Below are 21,821 nucleotides of genomic sequence, written 5' to 3' on the forward strand. Positions count from 1 at the left end.
TCAGAAATTAGACATTTCCACTGTGCAGTTATTAGCATAATGATTATACTTGATTGCAAATGCTTGGGGAGAAGAGGAGTGTCAGCCATTGGGGATGACACAGAAAGAAGCTGCCAGAAGTAGGTAGTTTTCAAGATCTTGTCTCCAGAATAATTGAGGCCACAATTCAGAGGTAGGGTGGGACGGAGAGGCAGAGAACGAAACACTGTCTGTCACCAGAGAATGGCAGGAAAAAAAAAGACTGGCCACCTCTCAATGTCACTTTAGGCAAAAGTCAGACATACGCTACACAAATACTGACCAGCGAAGTGTTTAAAGCTAACTGAGGACGGTACATTGGTGCCCTGGGTCAAGGTGCTCAAAACACTGTGGTGGGTTACAAGTGTCTGAACTATACCACAGCATTTCAAGAGGTCGCCTTACAGCCATGGATGGACTCATGCATGAGTGGCCACTGACCTGTGCAATACTGGACAGCTACACACATGCAGAAGAGTTACTGAACTTCTGCAAGAAACCTAACTGCCTGCGAAAGTGGCTGGAATTAACGTACTGCTACAGTTAACCTTAATCAGGGAGGGAGGCATTGCTAAGGAGTAAAATATTTCCCTGAAAGATAAAGGGGTACATCAGGACACAATTTAATGGACTACAAAAAAGACAGCTGTGCAAAAACTTCTGTGGCCTGCCTCCTCCCCACTGCTTTGGTAAAGCCTGGTTTTCCTAAGTGAGGTCAATATACTTTTTGGATTTGAATTGCGTATATCCATCCATCGATACAGTCATTTTTTACTCCCAGAAGTATATCGCTAATGTAAACAACAACTATGCATTTGTTTTAAGAACTACCACGATGAAGAAATCTAGGCAAATGGGCCAGAGGGGGAGACTACAGAGGAAAAGTATATTTATTCAAATAAGATCTGCAGACTGCTCACAGTCTGTTTTTCCAGGATGTTTGCTTAAGTCACATAATTGTTTGCAGAACCTCTGCTTTCTAAAAATGCATTTGGAAACATTCACACCATATTTTCTTTATTCTGTTTTTACTGATTAGATGATGCTTTTAAACACTATCAAACTAGGTGACCGTTATCCAATAACAACCAGTCAGAAGCATTCTGTCTTATTTCAGGCAAACGTTTCACATGGAAAACAGTCTTTTAAAGGTTTTTCAAATAATTTCCAAAAGAATAAATACTTTAGATACACTTATTCCAGGTAATTCAGACAGCCCTAGTAGGGAACATCTCTGAAGAGTTTCTGCATGGACTGAAGGACTACGTATTTAACGCAGACCAGGGAAATACAGTTTTGTAGAGATGTTGTGTTGAAAATAAGATGCAAGTCACTTGGAGTTGTGGTCCCATCAAGATCCTTTTGCTCACAGGTATGGAGGTCTAAAAGTAAGAAGCAAGTTAAATGGGACTGACGCTTGATAATGTTTGCCAGCCAAGAGGCACGCTGCACTGCGGGATGAATGCTTAAAGCAGCAAAATCCCAAGTGATTTAACTTGAATTTCTCTCAGTGACAGCTTACGAAAACCATCCCCCACTTCCTCAAGTTTAATTATTTGTTAACGTGCCACCACCTGCACTAGGAAAAGGGATAACCACAGTATTTTAACCAAAATACCATGAACACCCCAAGAAGTCCTCTCCTCTAGTTTCAGACACCTCCAGATTCCAGAGTAGCACCAAACACTACCACTGCATCAGGGATGCTTTAAAACTGTATATCATGGATAAGCACTTCTGTGGTCAGCTGTCGTGTTACTGTCAAAACAGGGCACTGACAGACACATCTACAGGTCACATGGATGAACACCATTCATATACCACAGAAAGATATACTTCATTATACATGGACTTAGGAGGAGGCTAAAACGATACATAAGCAGTGAACAGACCATCTTCAGTGTGCAGAGAGGAACAAATGAAATAAAGGATGGTTTAGCTCCTGTCAGCACTGTCTCTTAACATGAGATTTAGGGTGTATGGGGAAATTAAATCCAAACACAGTGGCATAGGTAAGAGATTAGATAGTTGAGAAAGTCTGATTTGTTTCAGGCTGTTTGACTGGACCTCTCATTTTACCTTAATGACCCATAATTACATGAAGATAGCACATTTATGGTATGACTTAGAGGTTGCACCTCTGAAATGTCCTCAGTTACTTCAATGTCTCACTCATCACCAGAGCAGGCAAAAGACACCCTGAGTTGCAGCACTGAAATAACATCATATCCACTCTTGAACACCATGTTTCATCTGCCACAATACATATGCAGATCAACAGCATAATTTCAAGCTAAGTTTATTTTTTAAAAAACATTCAGGTTTAAACAGTATTTGAATTGCTTCTCTAATTAAGAGGAATAAACAATTTGCTAGTCCACATGAGCTGGCATGTTATTAGTTTACCATATACTACCTATCAGCTAGTAGAGATCAAAAATACGTACACTGCTCAAAAACTTCAGTAACACCTTTCCAGCCTAGCGTCGAAGTCAAGCCTTACCCACAGTACAACTCATCTCTTTTAGTCCTGTACTACAACTGGCCATTGCTGCATCTCGCCTAATACTTGACTTAACCATACACATAAGAAAATCCTATAAATGCACAAAAAAGGATCAGCTTCCCAAAGATGACATTTATCCCCTTTCCAGTCAGATAAAGGTTGATTTGTGGTTTGAAGGCTTATCCTGCAACCTTATACAGCCTAGTTTTGAACACAGTTCACATAACTTAAGAAGAAAAAACAACCCCATAAGACACTGAGTTCAACAAGAAAGCAGAATCAAGCTCTTCAGTCATTATTCAGTATTTCCTTGTTCTTATATTTTCAAAAGATGGCCCAACTGACCTTTCCTGAAGCAATTATGTGTTTTATTATTTCCATCATGATCCCTCTTAACTCTAAGGTCCCCATCCTACTTGTTCTCACTTTGTATAGAAGCCTGATAGCTTTTCATCACACCCTTGTTGCTCCTGGTTTCACCACATAAAGGAATTTGAGATAGCATGACAAGATCAGGTTGACAAGACATTATTTTTCTCTTGCAAGCAAAGAACAGAGGAGCTAGTTAGAGAAATAGCAAGCTATACTTCAATCCCTGTGTGACACCACACTGAATTGTACTGATGGATCCATTGTCAATAGCCATCCCAGGACAACATATGAGGGGGAAAAAAAATAATCAAGTGCTCTTAAGCACGAACAGATGAAGCTACAAAACCACTGCACATTAGCACTCCTACAAGGGTACACTGAGGAAAAAGTCATACTTATTTAGCAGATTCTCAAACAGGAAGCAAACAAAATATAAGATCTGTGATCCTACGGTCATGTACTACTTACATTCTCATGCCCATAAGATATACTTAGGCACAATATCAGGCAAAATTATTAAACAATGTAACTATTCACTGGAACCAGGAATGAACATTAGAAAGGAAAACAACAGCTTTACTAATCTATTTTTTGAAATGGAGGGAGAGGCAGACATACTTTTATGGTGGTTACTTCTACATGCATGACAGCATTCCAAATGGGAATGACTGATAAAAGCGAAACGCTGCCTCCACTAATTGTCACTCAAACTGTGCTAGTCCAAAACATATTCTGATTTTTCTTTAAAAAGAAAAATCCTATATATGATAAAACTTTTAACCAAACAAATCCACAATTTTATTTCCACTGCCACCATGATGCCCTTTCTGTGATGGCACTAGCAGCAGGGTCAATTAAGAATCAACAATATTCTCCATCAGAATAAGTAGTTCTGAAAAAATATTTATGGTAGCCTATTTCTATTTAGGTGATTAGTCATAAGTTTTATCAATTAATACAATTTCACACACACTTTTTTCCATTACGGTAAAGGGTAACTTTTCACTTTGTGTTCTGCAACTGCCCCAGTGATGCAGATGTTGTTGGAGAAGGGATACATAATGGGGCACAGCAGCCACAGGACAAGTGTTTGATAAGATTAACACAGTTGGACAGACTTCCACACTTCACACACGCTTTTTCAAAATTACAATAAAACAACAGAAGTTGTCACAGCTTTAGAAGAGCAGCTAGTAAGTCATTCATATACCTCCCATAAACTAATAAAAGAGTTTGTTCACTGAATAAATATAACCTGTAAGGGGACTTTTACAAGACATGCATAACGTCCCAAAGGGCTGCTAGTAAAGAGAACAAAGTCAAACCAGCAGCAGTATAAAGAGTAGCAGAACGTTACTCCTGGCTTATAAAACACTCATGTAAATCATTACATGAGTTTTCCATCTGCAGATCAACATTAACTAAGCGCTTTCATGCCCCCCAATAAAACCAGTCAGCAGAAAGCACTAAGCAATTCCCTTCAGAAGCACAAGCACCCAGCAGCACACGTTCGTGTGCTTGAGTGGCAGATTATGAAGAGTGACGCAGAGACTCATCTGCTCCACAATAAGCTTCTTGTACTTGCTTTTCCCCTCCTTTTCCCCAAATATAGTCAACTCAAGCATAACACTGCCCAGCTACCATGAAAACCAATGTCCCAAGTAGCTGCACTGGATGGCGCAGATACACTGACCAACTTAATACTCTGTTAGCTCATTACCTGCTGTCTAATGACACAATGTTCTTATAACCATCACCTCATACACTGCATTTCCTTTTTGCTTTGCCCTTATGCCACTAAAACATTGACAGAGATAAGAAAACACTAATTCAACGTCAAACAGGAGCTATTCACATACGAGGACTGAGACTTGAAATAGAAGGAAAATTAATTTCAGGCAACAATCTAATCAGATGCATCTGAAGAAAAAAAAAAGACTCCTTGAAAAGTCCAATATGTGACTTTATAGCAGGTTAGTGACGCATTTCATTTATGTGGTGTATCTTCCAGATATGAGAGGTTTTCATTAAAAGAGAAAGATTGCAAACACACCCTTGATTCCTTTGTTGCCCAAAATTACCAAAAAAGCCTTTCAGAATAATGTTCACAGTCCTGGGATTTTTGGCTTTGCATTCAGAAAACAAGAAGCTGCATCATGTCCTCTTAATTTAGTATTTAGTGAGGTATCTAGAGCTTTCGGCCAAATACCCATTCAGCAGAAAGGAGGTTTTACTGATCTAAAACGCATTGAAAACTATGCATTCAGACTGCCCTTCTACTAGAATGAGAATCTGCGTATGAAGGAATTCACTACAGTCAATGGCTATTAAAGTTCGCAACTTTCCTCACTCCCCAAAAAACAAGTTGAAACCCTGCATTCACCAAAAAAAAAGTGGGAATAAAGAATGACAGGAAACATAAGTTTCTGGCTCAGTTTATTCTTCTCCACCAAAGCAACTGCCCTTCCCCATCACGCAAAGGCTGATGGTTGTGTCCAGCTCTGGGCTCCCCCGTTCAAGAGAGACAGGGAACTACTGGAGAGAGTCCAGCGTAGGGCAACAAAGATGATGGAGGGATTGGAGCATCTCCCTTATGAGGAAAGGCTGAGAGAGCTGGGACTCTTTAGCCTGGAGAAGAGAAGGCTGAGGGGAGACCTTATTAATGTTTACAAGTGTCTAAAGGGTGGGTTTAAGGAGGATGGAGCCAGACACTTTTCAGTGGCTCCCAGTAACAGGACGAGGGGTAACGGGCACAAGCTGGAACATAGCAAGTTCCAAACAAATATGAGAAAGAACTGCTTTATGATGAGGGTGACCATGCACTGGAGCAGGCTGCCCAGGGAGGTTGTGGAGTCCCCTTCTCTGGAGACTTTCAAGACCCACCTGGATGCAGTCCTGAGTAATGTGCTCTAGGCAATCCTGCTTTGGCAGGGGAGTTGGACTAGATGATCTCTAGAGGTCCTTTCCAACTCTGAAAAATTCTGTGATTCCGTGGTTGTTCTCTCAGAGGTGTACATAACTAGGTATCATGGGGGGTTTTTTTGTTTGTTTGGGGATTTTTTGTCAGTAACGTGGTAGGTTTTTTTGACTGCATCAGCTGAACCGTACAGGAATTACAGACAGATCCTATGTATACTCATTTGTGGTCATGAAGGGAATTTCCCAACAGAAGAGCTAACGAGGCAACCCTTACACATTATAGTACATTCTGAACAATTTATGCATATCGTGTAGAAGTTGATATGCACAAAGTTAACAACAATTTTCATAAGCAGACAGATAACCAGAGCAAGCACAGTAAAACTTGTTGGAGCCTTGGCCTCTATCTCAGAGAGTACAGGAAGAACAGGATGTGAAGCAAAGGCCACCGAGATAACTGTCAGCACTTTATTGGGAGAATGTCACCCAAGGCAAAGTTAATCTAAACAAAATGTGCAAGTTTCTTTGCCATATTTAGAATATTTGCATCTGCTGACAAGCAAGGGCAACCCAAGAGAAACAGAGAGAAGACGTTATCTTTCTAACATATACAACATTAGATAACGTAGAGACACTTGGTCTCTTCACACACTTTCAGGTGTGCGGCAAGGAAAGTTTGTATGGAAATGGAGCTAACAAGGATCTGTAGACATGGAGTGGCAGCTTCTACCCTGACTTTGCAATTGTCTCCCCCCTCACCATTTACTTCCTATAACTTATGACATGCCTTCAAGGATGCAAAGTCAGCTTTTACAATATATCCAGCTACTGCAGTGTAACACTGAGAAGAGTCACAGCAGGGGGTAACCTGTTCCAGTGCTACGCCACCCTACAAAATAAAAAGGATTTTCCCAGCTCCAGGTACAAACCTACTGAGCTTCAACTTGTGACTAACTGTTCAACATTACTCTGTCACTACCAAAAGAAAGACTAATTGCACAAAGATGTCAGAGCCAGACTGAAGTACCATTACATCACTGCTTTGCCCCCTCTTTGTCAGACTAAACAAGCACAACTTCTCCAACCTCTCCTTGAAGGCTGCATGCTCCATGCCCTGACTGCCTCAGCATCCCTCTCTGCTGGACTATCTCCAGTTTCCCTAAATCACTCTTGAACAAGGCAGGGGTAACAAAAAATGGACACAGCGCTCCAGGTGAAGCCTCATCATTGCAGAGCAGATGACAATCACTGCCCTTCATTGGCCAGCCACGCTCTTCCCGACACAGTCCTGCCATGCTGTTTAACTGATTCAGATGGTCTTGTGCTGTTGTCTCATGCTTACCACAGCATCCACCAGCACACCAGCTCCTTTTCAGCAAGTCAGCTACTCACACAGTCACCTCTCAGCAAATACAAATGCATGGGGTTACTCCACCTCAGGTGTAGGTCCTTGCACCTTGCCCAGTCTCCCAAGGTTTTTGCTGGCTCAAGGTTCCTCTGCACTGAAGCTCTGCCATTCAGCATATGAATCACCTTTCCTAATTTAGAGTTATCCCCAGATTTGCTGAGGACACGCTTTACGTCCTGAATGGTCTCCAAAGAATACTGTGAACAGTGTGGGCTCCAGTACCAAGCCTGCTTGTTAGCAGCCATCAACCATTTGCTAGTTCTGGCTAATTTCCTTTCCAGTTAACAGTGCTTTCATCCAGACCATATGTTCTTCATGTCAGAGAAAAAGACCTGAGTCTTACACATCCTCTCCTTTTTAAAGGGGCAACTTCAAGGTAAAAGCACCTGGACAACTGTCCTTTGGAAGCACAGTCATCACTAAGAGGAACTGGAGAGGTCTTTTGCTCCCATCCATAAAGCATGCTAGAGTACTTCACACAATTGCTTGTTCCTAGGCATGACTACCCACACTCATCAGCAGATGATTTGTCACATTTTCTACCCTCTTTCTGCTTCTTGGCTTTCAAAAATGAATTTGAACTGTGTTGTGATCATATACCGCAATCCACAAATGCAGTATCACATTAATCCAAAGGACAGGCACATAAACTCTGAAAAAAAGCGCTAGAAAGCTCTTTCCCACAAACTCCAACATAAGGAGTCCCCACTGTACGTCCACTGCCTTATGCCTCTTCAAACACCAGAGGCCTACTGCTGAGCACCTAACAGCTCTCATGCTCTTCTTCCCTGGCATCGAACACCAGTTATCCTCTTCGCAACTTGCTACTGCTTAGGAGCTCACCCCTTCAAGCCCCAGGACATCTTCAGCAGAGCTTCTCTGAAACCTAATCTACATCAGTCCTGGCTGGTTGCTCACCCAATGGAAAAGGCCTTAGCATTTGGGGATGGGGGTGGTGTGTATGTGCGATTCAACACAGGCTACAGCTGTAGGTTTCAGAAGTCCTACAATAAAAGATAACATCTGTGTATTTCATTATTGCCTCTGACTTTAGCTAGACAACCATAATACAGAAACAGAAGGAATTTGGCTTTCTGCTTGCATGCAGTATTTGAATTACACATGCAATGAATTAGACATGGATGGTGACAGAGATTTTATTAGTTTTCTTTATTTTTTTTAGTTCAAAAGCTTCAAGCTTTTAATGGTGACAATGGATACATTTTTTTTTTTGCTGAGAGTTATGCTTTCATAACATATTGTTCTGTAATAGTCCCTATTTCACATTAGAGACAAGTTTCAGGTGCAGAAGAAAATCTTAACACTGAATGTTTAAGGGGTGCAGCGTTTCCTGGTGCAAATCATAATTTCTTTAAACGGAGTCGATTGCTTCCTTCATGCTTCAAGAGGCATGGTTTTAAATTCTGAGCTATTTAAAAAACTCTTTATGTCCAGGAAAAAAAAAGAGGCATAGCTGCTACACCCAGTACTGCAGCTGCTCTGACATAAATGTGAGCGCTGATGAGTTACATTTTTCAGTTTTGACACAGTAAACAAAGATGTGACTGTCAACCTCTCTCTCCTCTGATGAATCTGGCTCTGTCCCATCTTCATTCTCTTAAAGTTTGTGCAAGTGAAGCAGCAAATATCTTAAAGTACATGTTTAAGTCAGGTCTTATTTCCAAGAGGAGGAGGAGGAGAGGGGAGAACCAAGAAACATCAAGTCAAAAGATCACGAGAACACAGGCCCACATTTCTAGAGCAGTTTTCCCTGGTCAAATATTCAAGCTATGACAAGCTGAATTTTTAACTCCTCTACTAAGAGACACTGATTTTCAGAACGAATGGAGGGATACAAGAGGATTTTTTTCGCTGTACTTTTTAAAGAATTAACTCATTGGCTCAGGGACCCATGCAAGAATGATATAAATGAACAATGTGAGTTTAAACAGCAAAGCAGAATTTCATTTAATACACATAGGAAATAAATATAACGAAGCATAAACTGCATTCAGAGCACAAATACACAATGTCTTGCTTAATTCATCATCAGGGTGCACAGAAAAATCCTGGGTTTATTTTAGTGGCAGCACACCTCAAGAAATATCAAACGATGAACGTTAAGGTCTTCATTCCTTTCCCACCTCAATGTCCAAGGTCCTTCCCAGTATCTCCAATTGGAGGCAAACCCTCAGCTTCTCCTTTCCCCTTTCACTGTCCAGTCCATGGAGTCACTCATCTTTCCTAAAATTGCTACAAAAGAAAATACTACCTATTCTAGCCACCTTACACTTCATATGCTATGAAGAAAGCAAAACACCTGGTTATTGCTGTTTGACCTTCTTCAAGGAAAATTTCTTTTTGGCTGCTGCAACTGAAGGCAATCTATACCGTAGCAGAACTGCTGCTCTGCTACTACAGCATTTGTGGATGGACAAGTCAGCAGTGATTATTAGGAACTACATGGAGCTAAAGTCCTCCCTCCATTGCCTTTTTACGCCAGTGGTTTTCTCCCCATAGAGAAAGTCAAGATGGTGCACTATAACAGTGCAGCAATCAGGTTGGCTCTGCTGTCACATCTCAGATCAAAACCAGCTCAACTTGTAACTGAAATTTCTCTTCTAAGCATGGCCATTCTCAAGGCAAATAGAAACAAAGTAAAGCACCAATTAGGAACTGACAGAAATATGTAATGTGACTGTGACTGCAACAGAAAGCTCCTAGTAGGCAGTCTAGAGGTATATATGCCCTAATGTCTTTCGCAAAGCCTTGATGCTCACATTGGACTGAAGTATAGACTTGCTGTTTTTCCCCCTCCCAAGTCTTGCCTAACAGGATGAGCAGGATCTCTTACACTAGAAGGGTTTGCGAACTTTTTCAGAACAGTGATCAAGTCTTTGCTCTGCCATACCAGAGCAGCTTCGAAAGGTCAAATCAGCATTAAGAGTTTAAGCCAAAAAGCTGGGCTGTATGTGCACAGCTCTGTATATTGGGTGCAGTAAATAACATGTGGCAGGTCACTCCAGACCCACACAGTCCAGCTGAAAGACAACTGCAGAAAATATAGATGCAGCTGGGCAGGGTTCTGCTCTGGCTGCTATGTGAAAGCCATTCCTGGAGCTGTTCCCTGCCTCCATGGGCTCAGAGCAGTGCTCCCTCACCACAGTGTAATTACTCATGTGAAGCCTCTCTGTTTGCTCTTGACAAGATACCAAAGCTGAATTAATTTTTTTGCTATAAAAGCAAGCAAACTTTTCATCTGTAAAATTAAGCTCCAGTAACAAGAACTGAACACACCACTCCATCACATAACTTTTCATGAGTGCTTTTTCCAGTGAAGGAGGTACACAGCTAGGAAAAATATTGAGTAGCTACTAATCAAGATTAGCTATCCAGCCATTCAGTCTACAGTCATTCTGGAAAACACGCATAGAGAACTGAAACACAGTAGGGGAACAGAAACTGCCTGCAGGTCAGAACAGCCACAGGATTTTCTTCCATAGAAAGAAGAAAGGTTTTTTTTAACCAGAAAAACTATCAAATTGCACCTTATCTCACAGATATCTGCTCTGTGTTGCAAAACCCAGAATTGAGTAATTGACTGGCAATGCCTTAGATCTGTGTTTCTAGGCAATAATTCTTTCATGGAGAAGAATTCCATTTTCAGAGTGCTCATCTCCATGCTTTAGTGGCATGAAAATATTCACCACTGATACAAACACAGGGAAAGACAATCTGGAGACCTCAGAGAATTTAGAAACAGTCTATCAAAGCAACTGCATAGCAGGTTTAAGATATGCAGTTGAAGCATTTGAGCAGAAACATTTCAAAGCAAATAGCTGAGCTGGTATGTGCGCATTATCTGCATCCAGTGTAATTCTACAAAATTAGTCTGCAGAGGTTCATTTATAAGCAAGGATTAGTTTTAGGAAAGACCAACCAGGACAGAAACTACAAGCAAGTGACCTTGCTAAACACTCCTCAAAAGCTCTACAAAGCACTAATTGTTCACAGTCTTTAGCAAACAGTTCATGTATCAGGTGACTCAATGGGTTTCAGCATACTGCCTTCAATTCAAGCAGAAAACAGTACAGACGGGTTAACACCTTTTGTGCTAGCATCAAACACTTTGGCTTTTTCCATGGTTAGTCATATCAGTGGGCCAATGAGAATTTAACAATAATAGCTTCACACACACTGCAGCTCTGAAAACACATAAGAAAAGATGTGCTCAGTATGAAAGGACATCCAGTGCTTGGGAAAGCCTGTAGGTTCTGTCCCTTACCTAGTCATTTCTACAAAGGTAGTCATAATCCTAGCATCAAGAAATCTCTGATTACTTGACAGAACAAGAAGCTCATCTACAGCAATTGTACTTCCTCCTACTTTCCTGTTTCAGTGGCAGGTACTTTTTAAATACTTGATACAGCTTTTAACACTATGTAGTTCTTAGCACATACTAACTTGTCAAGCCTTTTCGAAAGGTTTGTTACTAGGAGGGCCCTTCCACATGCACTGGAATCTTCTCCCTGCTGACATGCTTTCAGTAAACTACTGTGTTGCCATTTAACAGAGATTTTTAGAAACCACAATTACTCTAAAAGAACAGTAAACAGGTTAGCAAGGCCTACAGGGAGACAGACAGCAGAGCCCATGGGAAGCATTTTCTTTCAAGTATTTGGTCTAAGGTGCACCACTAACAAGGTATCAGTTGACCAACAAAGGTTTTAAATTCACCAACTGCACTGAAGAAAATTTTAGGTTGAATCCTCTGAGATTTGTTTATGAAATGTCTCAGATAGGCACAGGACATAAAGCCCAGTAAAGATCCAACTAAATTTCAGCAAGAGCATGTGAGAAATAAATTCCGGTTCAAATGAAATAGGCTCAGGCAGAATCCTCTGTGGAGCACATTTTTATTCACGTTCTTGCAAGAGTGGGTGACCTAGCAAGTAGGCACACTTTCAGTTCTCGAAACACACCTTTTTATTTCCTAATCCCGGATGAATTTTTCCCTCCCCTGTTTCCCATTGGTTAGGTACTCTAGGGTTCACAGTCTGTCCGAGGCGCCTAAAATTCTTCCCGGATGTCTTGCCTCTGTTTACTTCTCTTTATGCTACACCTAAAGGGATTATCTGACTAGTTTCTTTCTTTCCTTTTTGGTAAAAAAAAAAAAAATGCTCAATGTCATTAGCCCTGGTTAAATGTTTGACTACCCTTCTAGACACTAATCCAGTATGAATCAGTTTGTCCGCATGATAAGAGATGTTCTACAAGTCTTTGCTGGAGCCTCTTTGTCATTCCCTTATGTCACCTCTGATGGAAATGGCTTTTCTCCTCTGCAAAAGCAATACCTGCCTTCCTTACAATTTCCCCATTTCCTTTTTCATAATCTTATTGTCTTTTGCATTTCTAGGGCATGGTTCCATATGAGGCCTCTAGAGCCGACAGCATGATGTTACATTCTTCTTCTTCTTCTCAAGAGTTTTTATTTTCTTCTAGATGAAGCATTTTTCCAGGGTATGGGGGAGGGTCTACTTCCATTCGTTTTGTTAGGGCAGTTTCAATTAATCATTGAACTAATCCTCGCACACAGGGAATGATACAGCATCCTACAGCCACTAACATTACCGCTACCATTATAAGAGAAATCAATATTGATACCACCATATCTTTCCATTTCCCCAACTAGGAATCTAGCCAACTTGTCAGTGTGGTGTCTATTCCAGAGTTCTCAGCTAACTCATCAGCTAGAGTGGTGAGCCCTTGAAGGGCTTTAGTTATAGTACCATCTGGAGCTGGTATATGACAGCAGACGCTGGGCCCTCAACAACTCACTCAAGCCCACTTCAGAACAGCAATGTACGGGCAAAATAACTGAGTGGATCCTGTCCCTCCCTTCCTTGGCACTAGTATGGCACCCACCTGATTATGCAATAAGCCACTTCCAGGTTACACACAGCAGACATTTTTTGGCCAAGCTACCATACAATCAGACCAGTGCCAGATCAGGTACAAGGCAGGCAGCAGTAACTCTCCCCCCTCAGCAGCAGTTAGCTAGGATGAAGCTTCAGCCAAGGGAACACAAGGCTGCCACTGATAGGGATGGGCCTGTTCTTTCCCGTCATGTATTTCCATCTCCTCCCTGCACCAACACTAGCAATGCAGCAATCACAGTACAAGTCAGGTCAGCTCACTCATCCAACTGCCTTGACTTGGACAGAGTTTGGCTTAAGCAGGTAGCGGCAGCATGCAAACCTCTCTCCCTGGCCACACAGCTCACGAAATTACATCCTGCAAGGGCATGAAAACAGGTGAGATTACTGCATATGTTGCAACACTAAATAAAATACCACGACTTATGCACTACTTCTATCTGAATTTCCTTCAGAAACAGAATCCTTCTCTCTACCCCTCCCTCAACTGCAACTTCAGATCTTGCAATCTTAATTATTAACTCCTGCTTTAAACCAAATATAATCTCAGTGCTTCTTGATAAAGGAACTGTTTTGTTTCAGTCATGACCTCCATCACAAAGTGGCTTTCATAAATATTAAAAACATCTTACCGTTTTCTATCATGTTGCTCAGAGAATTCAAAGATGTCAACATAAACTATCCAGCTCAATAATACAAGAGACAAGATAATGCCTCCTCCAGTGTTGTCAGTCCTCTATTTAAAAAAAGAGATTACCTGAGAGATATGGTTGATGGAGGACTCCATCCTCCGTAGCTGGGATGCTTGGATGTCCAGCAGTTGTAATACATTGTTGGCCAGTGCATTGATCTGATAAGCAACACTGGCTAGAGATTGAGTTGTGTAGGCTTTGGTCTCTTCTAATGCTTTCCTTTTATCTGGAGCCTGTAAAGCAAAAGAACAAGACGTTTGCTTAAGGCCAGGAACAAAAAAGACAACCCACATTTAGAAGAATCTGTAATCAAGGAGATCTGACTGTGCAGTTTAAGTACTCAATCTACATGTACATTTAAAAAATTCAGAATACTAAGGAGCAGATAAAGAATTTGAAAAAAACATAGTAACATTACATGCCAAGAAACAATTCATTCGGCAGAAAACCCAAGCCTGCCCAATCCTTCATTTCCAGAAAAGCCTTCAATTCCCCAGGAACACTGAAACGCAGCTTTTTCCACCTCTTATGAGGTCACGCAGACAAGTTAAAGACAAAAATATTTTCCCACAGTTTGGTGTCCCCTAATGCACATGCCACCTACAAAGCCAACCCTCCAGCTATGCTGGCTACTACTCCCACAGTCCAGGAGAAGGGTGAGCAGAACATAAGGATGGCATGCACACAGGGCTCCTGCATGCAGGAGTATTTGTGAAATTATCTCTCCTCACACAAAAGCTTAATAAACTTTCCTTGACAGCTGAGAAAGTTCATCATTGACTGAGAAGACACACATATTTTTGAAGTGTCAGAAAGAAGCACAGCTTCCCTCCAAAGGGTAAAAAATATAAGGAAAGGGTGACTCTCCCACTGAAATCACACCTTGCTAAGGTAAAGTGCTCAATCTGTCCTGAGGCATCACTCCCTACTCAGAGGGCAGGTTACTTGTTTGAGATCAGCAACTGCTTACATGACTTGAACCTCACGGCCCAAGTGCCTTCTCACTGGCAGCACCTTCACCTAGAAAATACACACACACCCCACTGTGAAACACACCCCTGTATCATAGCTTGGGAGTTGGCAGTGGAGACCGTGTACTTCAGCTGTTACCCAATTTGCAAATTGCAGCTATCCAGAATTCTCTTTTCTTCCCTTTGTAGGAAAGGTGCACTGCATAAGGAAGGATTTGCAGTACATGATGACTCACTGCTAGCAGTTTCTTCCATGTTTTATTTATTTGTAGAATAGTCAGTCGATCTCAGCAACCAAAAGGAAAGGTTTACATTAATAGTCCCTTCCAACTAGACTTGTGGGTTTTTTGTTGATTTCTTTTAATAACACACACATTGTGTGCAACAGTTACAATATTAAGAACAAAGTCAGGAAACAAAGAAATTCCGTTTGCATTCAGCTGAGGCCTATGTTTTCCAGTTTCCATGCACTCATTCATTCTTAAATCCTGCTTCTTATTTCTTCACCTCAGTATTTTAGTTTAACATTCACAAGTGTTAAATCTGACCCCGAGTTAAAGCACAAAAAGATGCAACAGCTAATAAGGAATCCTTCTTGTCTCTCTTGCTTTAAGGAAAAAAACAGAAGGCAAGCTGTTCACATACATTATAAAGTTGCATCATGACCTAAATACTGCAATACAAGCTATGCTATGCTACCTTTTAATTAAAGATTTTTTTAAAACAAGGATGAATTCCCCCCAATCCAGAAAATTCGTTCATATTTGTGATTAACATTCCTAGCACTGTTTTGACACGTATTAGAACACTTGGTTAGCACCATCCTTCTAAAAGAATTCACATACAGATGCCTTCTACAATGTGAAGCAGCAAGAACAGTTTAATGAAATCTGTTGCAAAAAGGTAGAACAGCTACTGCACATACCAATGCCACACTACGCAAAACTCCACTTTTAGTATTTCCAAATCCAAACAAAGCCACTTTTCATCTAAAAGAATATTGACATTTCTAGCTGTCAGAAAACATTAGTAAGCATCATTTTGCTTCTTTAGAAAACAAACTTTGGTGGTGAAGGATCTGTAAAACAACTACAAAAGGTTCAAAAAACAAGCTTCCCAAAGCACCCTGGCTTTCCAAAGAGGCGATTTAAACTTCAAATCGTCAGTAGCAATGACTTTAAAAAATACTGTCCTACTGAGATGGAGCCTAAAGAAAACAACTGATGATTTATACTTGAATTTCTACTACTCTGGACAATGGTGAAAATACAGGTAGCAGCTTCAGAGATATCTGAAATAAAAGATTTACTGAACTAGACACAGCCAATAAGGTGTTAGTCAACATGACCCTAACTGAATCATGATTCTAAGCTGAAGTGTATATCTGTAGCCTTTACTCAAACACTTTTCTTATTACAAAGTTTCAATTAAGTAATTCCAGGCTGAACACCAACAGGTTACAAAGCCACAGCACTCAATTACTGGGTGTTGTCAAATGAGAAAACTTCAGTGTATAAAAAGTTTTTTTCTTCTCTAATGATTTGTTGATCAAATGCCTTGCCCTCATTTGCCTAAGCACCTAACGTTTTAGTTATTTGCTCAAATGACTAGTTTGGTAGCAGGATTAGATGAACATAGCTGTGATATGGAACATATTTCACGTCCTAACAGAATTAGAAACATTTTCAAGCTTTGCAGATAATTCACGCAATTTCAGTTTGCGGTTTAACAGTTTAGATTAGAACTAATTTGACATATAGTCCTTTGCATTTTTTAATTAGAACTGCTGGCATCCACAAGATATAAACCAAGAGCTTCACAGCCAGCAAAAGGGAAAGGGGGAGAGGGAAAAGAAAAGAGCTATGTGGCAGCAACAGGAGGGAGAAGGGATTTCCAGTGTTCTTCAACTGTTACTTTCAACTCCCTCTAAGCAAAAACTCAAAGTGGTATAGAAGATAATGCAGATGTTTACATGCATGCCTTCAGATACTTTAGTATAATACATGAGCACCAGTTAACTATTCAAAGACAATGCAAAGGCTGTCAAGTGACTTGTTTTCCTAATAATTCAGAATTACTTTATGACCTCGCATTAAAAGCTTCAAAAATGCAGTTGTTTCTCAAGGAGCCCTTGATATAAATGGAAGTTTGAGTGTCCTTTAGGAGCAAAGTGAGTATTCTTTAAATCCAGAACACCACAGGTTTTGAAGTTTCCCTCTTAAAGTAAGCTCCCATCTGTATCCCCAGCTCACCCTAAACAGTCATATTACTATGGCAAAATTGGAGTTTGGCATTGCTTTCACATAAGTAAATTTAATACTAAAAAAAGAAAACCACTCCTATAATCCAAGTGGATACATAAAGAGACAATTAAACTTGCATGCCATTCCACACTGCATGTATTTTTGTCAAATGCAAACTTGTATCATAAAGATTTCTTAAAAAAATTACATAATGACTAGAGTCAAAACAAAACTGATTCTGCACCCAAGCAATTGCCATAGTAAGAAGAGAGTAAGAGCTTATTTACTGATTTTTCAGTTCAGTGACACATCATGGTCAAGTGACAAGGAACCTGTCCATTGCTTGGCACTCTTTACAAGTTGCACAGTCAGTCGATTTTTCCTTCCCCCTCTCCAAACTGCCACCCACATAGGCACATCCCCACAACAGTATCTGTGCAGTGTTCAAACCACCCACACTCCGAGCTCTCTCTCTCATTAGCTCATTCCCATCATCTTCTAGTTCATACAGCATGCAGCTATGCGTACAAGCTCCCTCCAAAAATCACATCAGCTCACACTGCAAAGCATCTTCAGAAGCCAAACCTTCTTTTGCAAGCACACTGGTCCATACCCTCATTACCTGTTCTCTGACCTCTGTTTTCCCTCTTTCCACTTCAGTTCCATTCACTGTGCTTGAAACTCCCTGTAAGACAAACACTCCACCAGAAGAACTGGCTCCACTCAACAGAGGTCAGAAAGCAGCTCATCAGCTCACACCAAGACTGGCTGCCATAGTAGAAACAAATTAATTCACCACTTCAGTATGTGGCATGTGCTGCTCCACATTTTTCATCTTCATCTGTGGGAACATGTGCAAACTCAAGCACAGAAAAACCCACACAGGATATACTAACAGAACACTGCCCTAAAGCAGCCCAATAACCACTAAGCTAAACAGAGCCGTAATTATTCAGTGCCCAATACCTGTTCAGATGCTTGGCATTCTGTTCTAGGGCTTGATCACTCTCAGCAATCAAGTTCTGGGAACAGCTTTACACTCAGTTTTATATGACTTTGCTGTTACTGCTCATGCACATTTAATGAATTCAACAGTTTAGGACATTTGTGTTTGCTTCACAAGTAAACACAAGATAATTGTTTAGCTTTACATCTTGGTTGTCTTTTTTTTAAAAAAAAAAAAGACTTCCACTTTTAATTAACTGATTAAAGAGAAAATTAGAATTACTACAATCATTTGCCACATGGATTTAGCAATCTTTATCATGTATCAGCATTCACAGAATGTAACTATGCCAAAGTCATCAATATGGCCATATGTATTGTCTTTTTTCCATGTTGTCATTTATCTATTTTTAACATTTACAGCATGCACACTTCCTGATAAAACAGATACTACAGTTGAGGTTTCAAAGTACTACTTCCTTCACTAAAGTCTTGCCATTTTAGGTCAGAGATCTAGTCCCAACAAACTCAGGAATTAAATTTTACTATAAAACAACCAACCAAAAAACCACCAAAATCCAAACACCAACAAAAACCAAACAAAACACACCCAGCCAAAACTTTTAGCTTAAGTTAGCTACAGTCTACAGCACCTCATTTTTCAAGTCAATTGGAAGTACTTTTATAGAATGGTGAAGATGTACATCCAGGCAGTGTCTTAGAGACTTCTAGATATCAATGCTAAACCTCCCTGAGAAATAGCTGGGGACGCTCCAAGGTGGAAGGAATGCATTTCTGAAAAGTGTCTTGCCCACTCAGAAAACAGGTGCACTCAGACCTCCCTAAAGCAAGAACCTGTAACATTATGTAGAACTTCCGGATGCATCTATGAGTTTGGAGTTGCTGCTTCACTGATCTGATAAGACTTTTAAAAACCCTTAAGATCAGCTTTGAGTTAATTTGTTACTTCTGACTACTAATGACAAAAGACTTGGGCATTTCTAAACTATTCACAATGTACGCTCAGCTTAGACCAAGTATTCCACATCCAAGCTGCAGTAATGTGTTTCAAAGGTCTAAATATGCCATACATGCTAGATAACATTTACCTACTGAGCCAAATGTCTAATTTACATTGGATACCAAGAACTATCAACCCAGAGATCACTGTAAATAACTAAGGAGCTACATACTGAAATAAGTAGCCTATGGATACTAGATCCCCCTTATCGACAGTTCATGAAGCTTGTTAAGACTGCTTCGTAAACATGCTGCACCATGGTAGACTTTTTGGTTGTTACTGATAGTTACTACACCAGAATATTCAGTTATAAATGAGTGAAGAAAGTCAAACTGACAAGTCACAGCAGCGAGTGCCACAAGTTTCTATGTTGTGAAGAACTTTCAGGAGCCAACTACCTACCTGGAAGCCATCCAAGGAGATCTAAACAGACTGTGGTTATTACTAGCTGGTGCTCAGGAGTGAGCATTCGGGGTTTCTCTCATCACACATATAGCCTTAAGGGACATGTATCATTCTAGAGTAGCAGGGGAAACTAAAGGTTTCAAAATTTACAAACAGGGGCTGCTTACACTATGTATGCCATCCAGGTAAGGACACAGTATGAATCAGATACATTCATCATCTCCTGGAACAGGCTTACTGTGCTCATGCTGTACAGCAATCTCATTGAAGAAATTCTGCAATGCATTAGGCTAGCATTTACTTCAAGGGGATGATGCACTATTTCCCAAATCCACAAAGCTACACTACACCTGGTATTTACCTGCCTACAAGTTACAGACAGTTCCTTACTGATCAGCACCTCAATTTCTCCACTGGTAAGTGAAGTAAGCCATCAGGAGAGTTAGTCCAGAAGTTTAAGCTCAACCTTTGCCCACATACTAGCACAAGAGACATCCTCCCATACCACCACAGGTAAGACTTCAGAGGGTTACCAATATGCCTCATCTACTACTGTCTGTCTTCAACATAATCAGTCCCGGATCAGCCACCACCACTATTCTTGTCACTGGAACCATCTGCTTTGCCATTCATATCCTTACTATCATTAGTAAAAACAACTGTGGGAAATTCAAAAATAAAACATTTACAAGGGGACGAGGAACAGGAAGGGACTTAGTACAAGCACAGCCTGATAAAACGACAGGGCAAACCCAGCCTCCATAGGAAGGGGAACTAAAGCACATTCCAGAGCACAGGCAAATCTCAACTAAAACCCTGCATCACAAAGATCAGTACTACAATACGTGTAGCAGAAAAATATACAAGTGTTTTACTGAAGTGATTTGCCGTAACTTGTCATTTTGTTGTACTTTTCTACTATTCCTGAACTTGTATGGGAGGTTGAAAGCTCAAGATTTTAATTACCCAATAGCTTGCAAGCTATTAATAGCAATATATTGCAGGCACTGAACATGTCCACCTCCTGTCCAAGGCCTTCTCTCCAGGGGACTGGCAGTCAATCCTTCACTAACAGTGAAAACAAGAAATAGAACAGACTATCCAACACACCTCTCCCTACACAGTGAGAGGCGGTGTCAAATAGAAGCAGCAAAGCTCTCAACCACTTAAATAACTGGTTGTTCCAGGAGTACAAAGGAATTTAGAGAAGGGGGAGGCACAGAAGGATGCCTAACCATTCAGAACAGCTCTAAAACCCAAGATCACTCTCACTACAGTAACCCCCAAATTAAAACCAGGATGATGAAATTCTTTCGAGTCCATTCAGTAAACAGTAATTCTTCCCATCTGCTGAGGCAGAAATCCTCAATAAACACAGCCAGGCTAGCACCTACAATTCAACTCAAGTGAACTTCCTTCCAGCATCCACAACAAAAAAGCCCATTGGTATGAAATAATACCATGTCTGTTGAGTTTCTCTAAGATAAGATGCAGCAACTCAGCTATACCACGCACAGAGGAACTGGCAGAACTTGAAATCTCTTCTCCCCAGGTAAAGATCTTGCACAATAAAACTGGCATTCATTCAAGGCACCAGACGATAAGGTGATCACCACCACAGCAACAACCACACCACAGCCCAACAAGCAAGATTTCAGTCTGTTTCTTTTCAGAAACACTATCTAGACAGAAATCATTGCCCAGTCTGCTATTCCATCTCAAGGATCAAGACACATACCAAATCATTTTAGTTTAACAAACACATAGGATAGTGTAACAAGCCCTGCCTGTAATTCAAAAGCCCTGCTTCAGACAGACCCTTCCCCCAAATCCTGTACATGCTAGACAATCAGCCAGAAGCAAATCCTTCATTTCCATCAATAATATTCCCCTGACCAGTCCTGAATAGCCTTGATAGCAAATTAGCATTTCTATGGGCCGAGACAAATTTAGCCAATCTGCCTGTGTCCTTGCAGATTTTCTTTTACTTACAAGTTGCTTTTCATTCTGCTGATTAACTGTAAAAAGAAGAGTCTCAATTTTTCTAATCATTATCTATTTTGGGGAAGGTAGAGGGAGAAAAGTTTCTTCATTAAGGGGAGAAGTTCATTCCAAAGGAGAGTTTAAGGGACATACACTTATATTATACATACACACACACACACGACCCACAGTGGCAAAAGTGTATGAGTTTTAATAACAAAAAATGCAAGATGAATTTGTATATTGATTTTTTTATTAAAAAAAGTGTTTAACTGTATCAGATACACTGATACAGGTTATCATCAGATCCCAGCCCATTCTGACCTGTGTGTAGACAGCAGAGAAACAAGTCTTTGAGATTAAGCTTCCAATAACTACCTTACCCTCATATGTGGTTTTTAC

At 40.6% G+C, this 21,821-nt stretch overlaps 1 protein-coding gene across 11 annotated transcripts in view; it reads right to left on the reverse strand.

Annotated features, from left to right (window-relative positions):
• ABI1 (abl interactor 1) overlaps positions 1 to 21,821 on the reverse strand; it is an 81,418-nt gene that overhangs the window by 42,315 nt on the left and 17,282 nt on the right. For all 11 annotated transcript variants that reach the window (XM_054192709.1, XM_054192708.1, XM_054192707.1 and 8 more), the window contains exon 2: positions 13,917 to 14,084. In XM_054192709.1, the coding sequence (XP_054048684.1) occupies positions 13,917 to 14,084 (168 nt within the window). The remainder of the gene's footprint in view (positions 1 to 13,916; positions 14,085 to 21,821) is intronic.

This window comes from Rissa tridactyla, chromosome 2 (assembly GCF_028500815.1).
Source record: "Rissa tridactyla isolate bRisTri1 chromosome 2, bRisTri1.patW.cur.20221130, whole genome shotgun sequence".
Taxonomy (NCBI): Eukaryota; Metazoa; Chordata; class Aves; order Charadriiformes; family Laridae; genus Rissa; species Rissa tridactyla.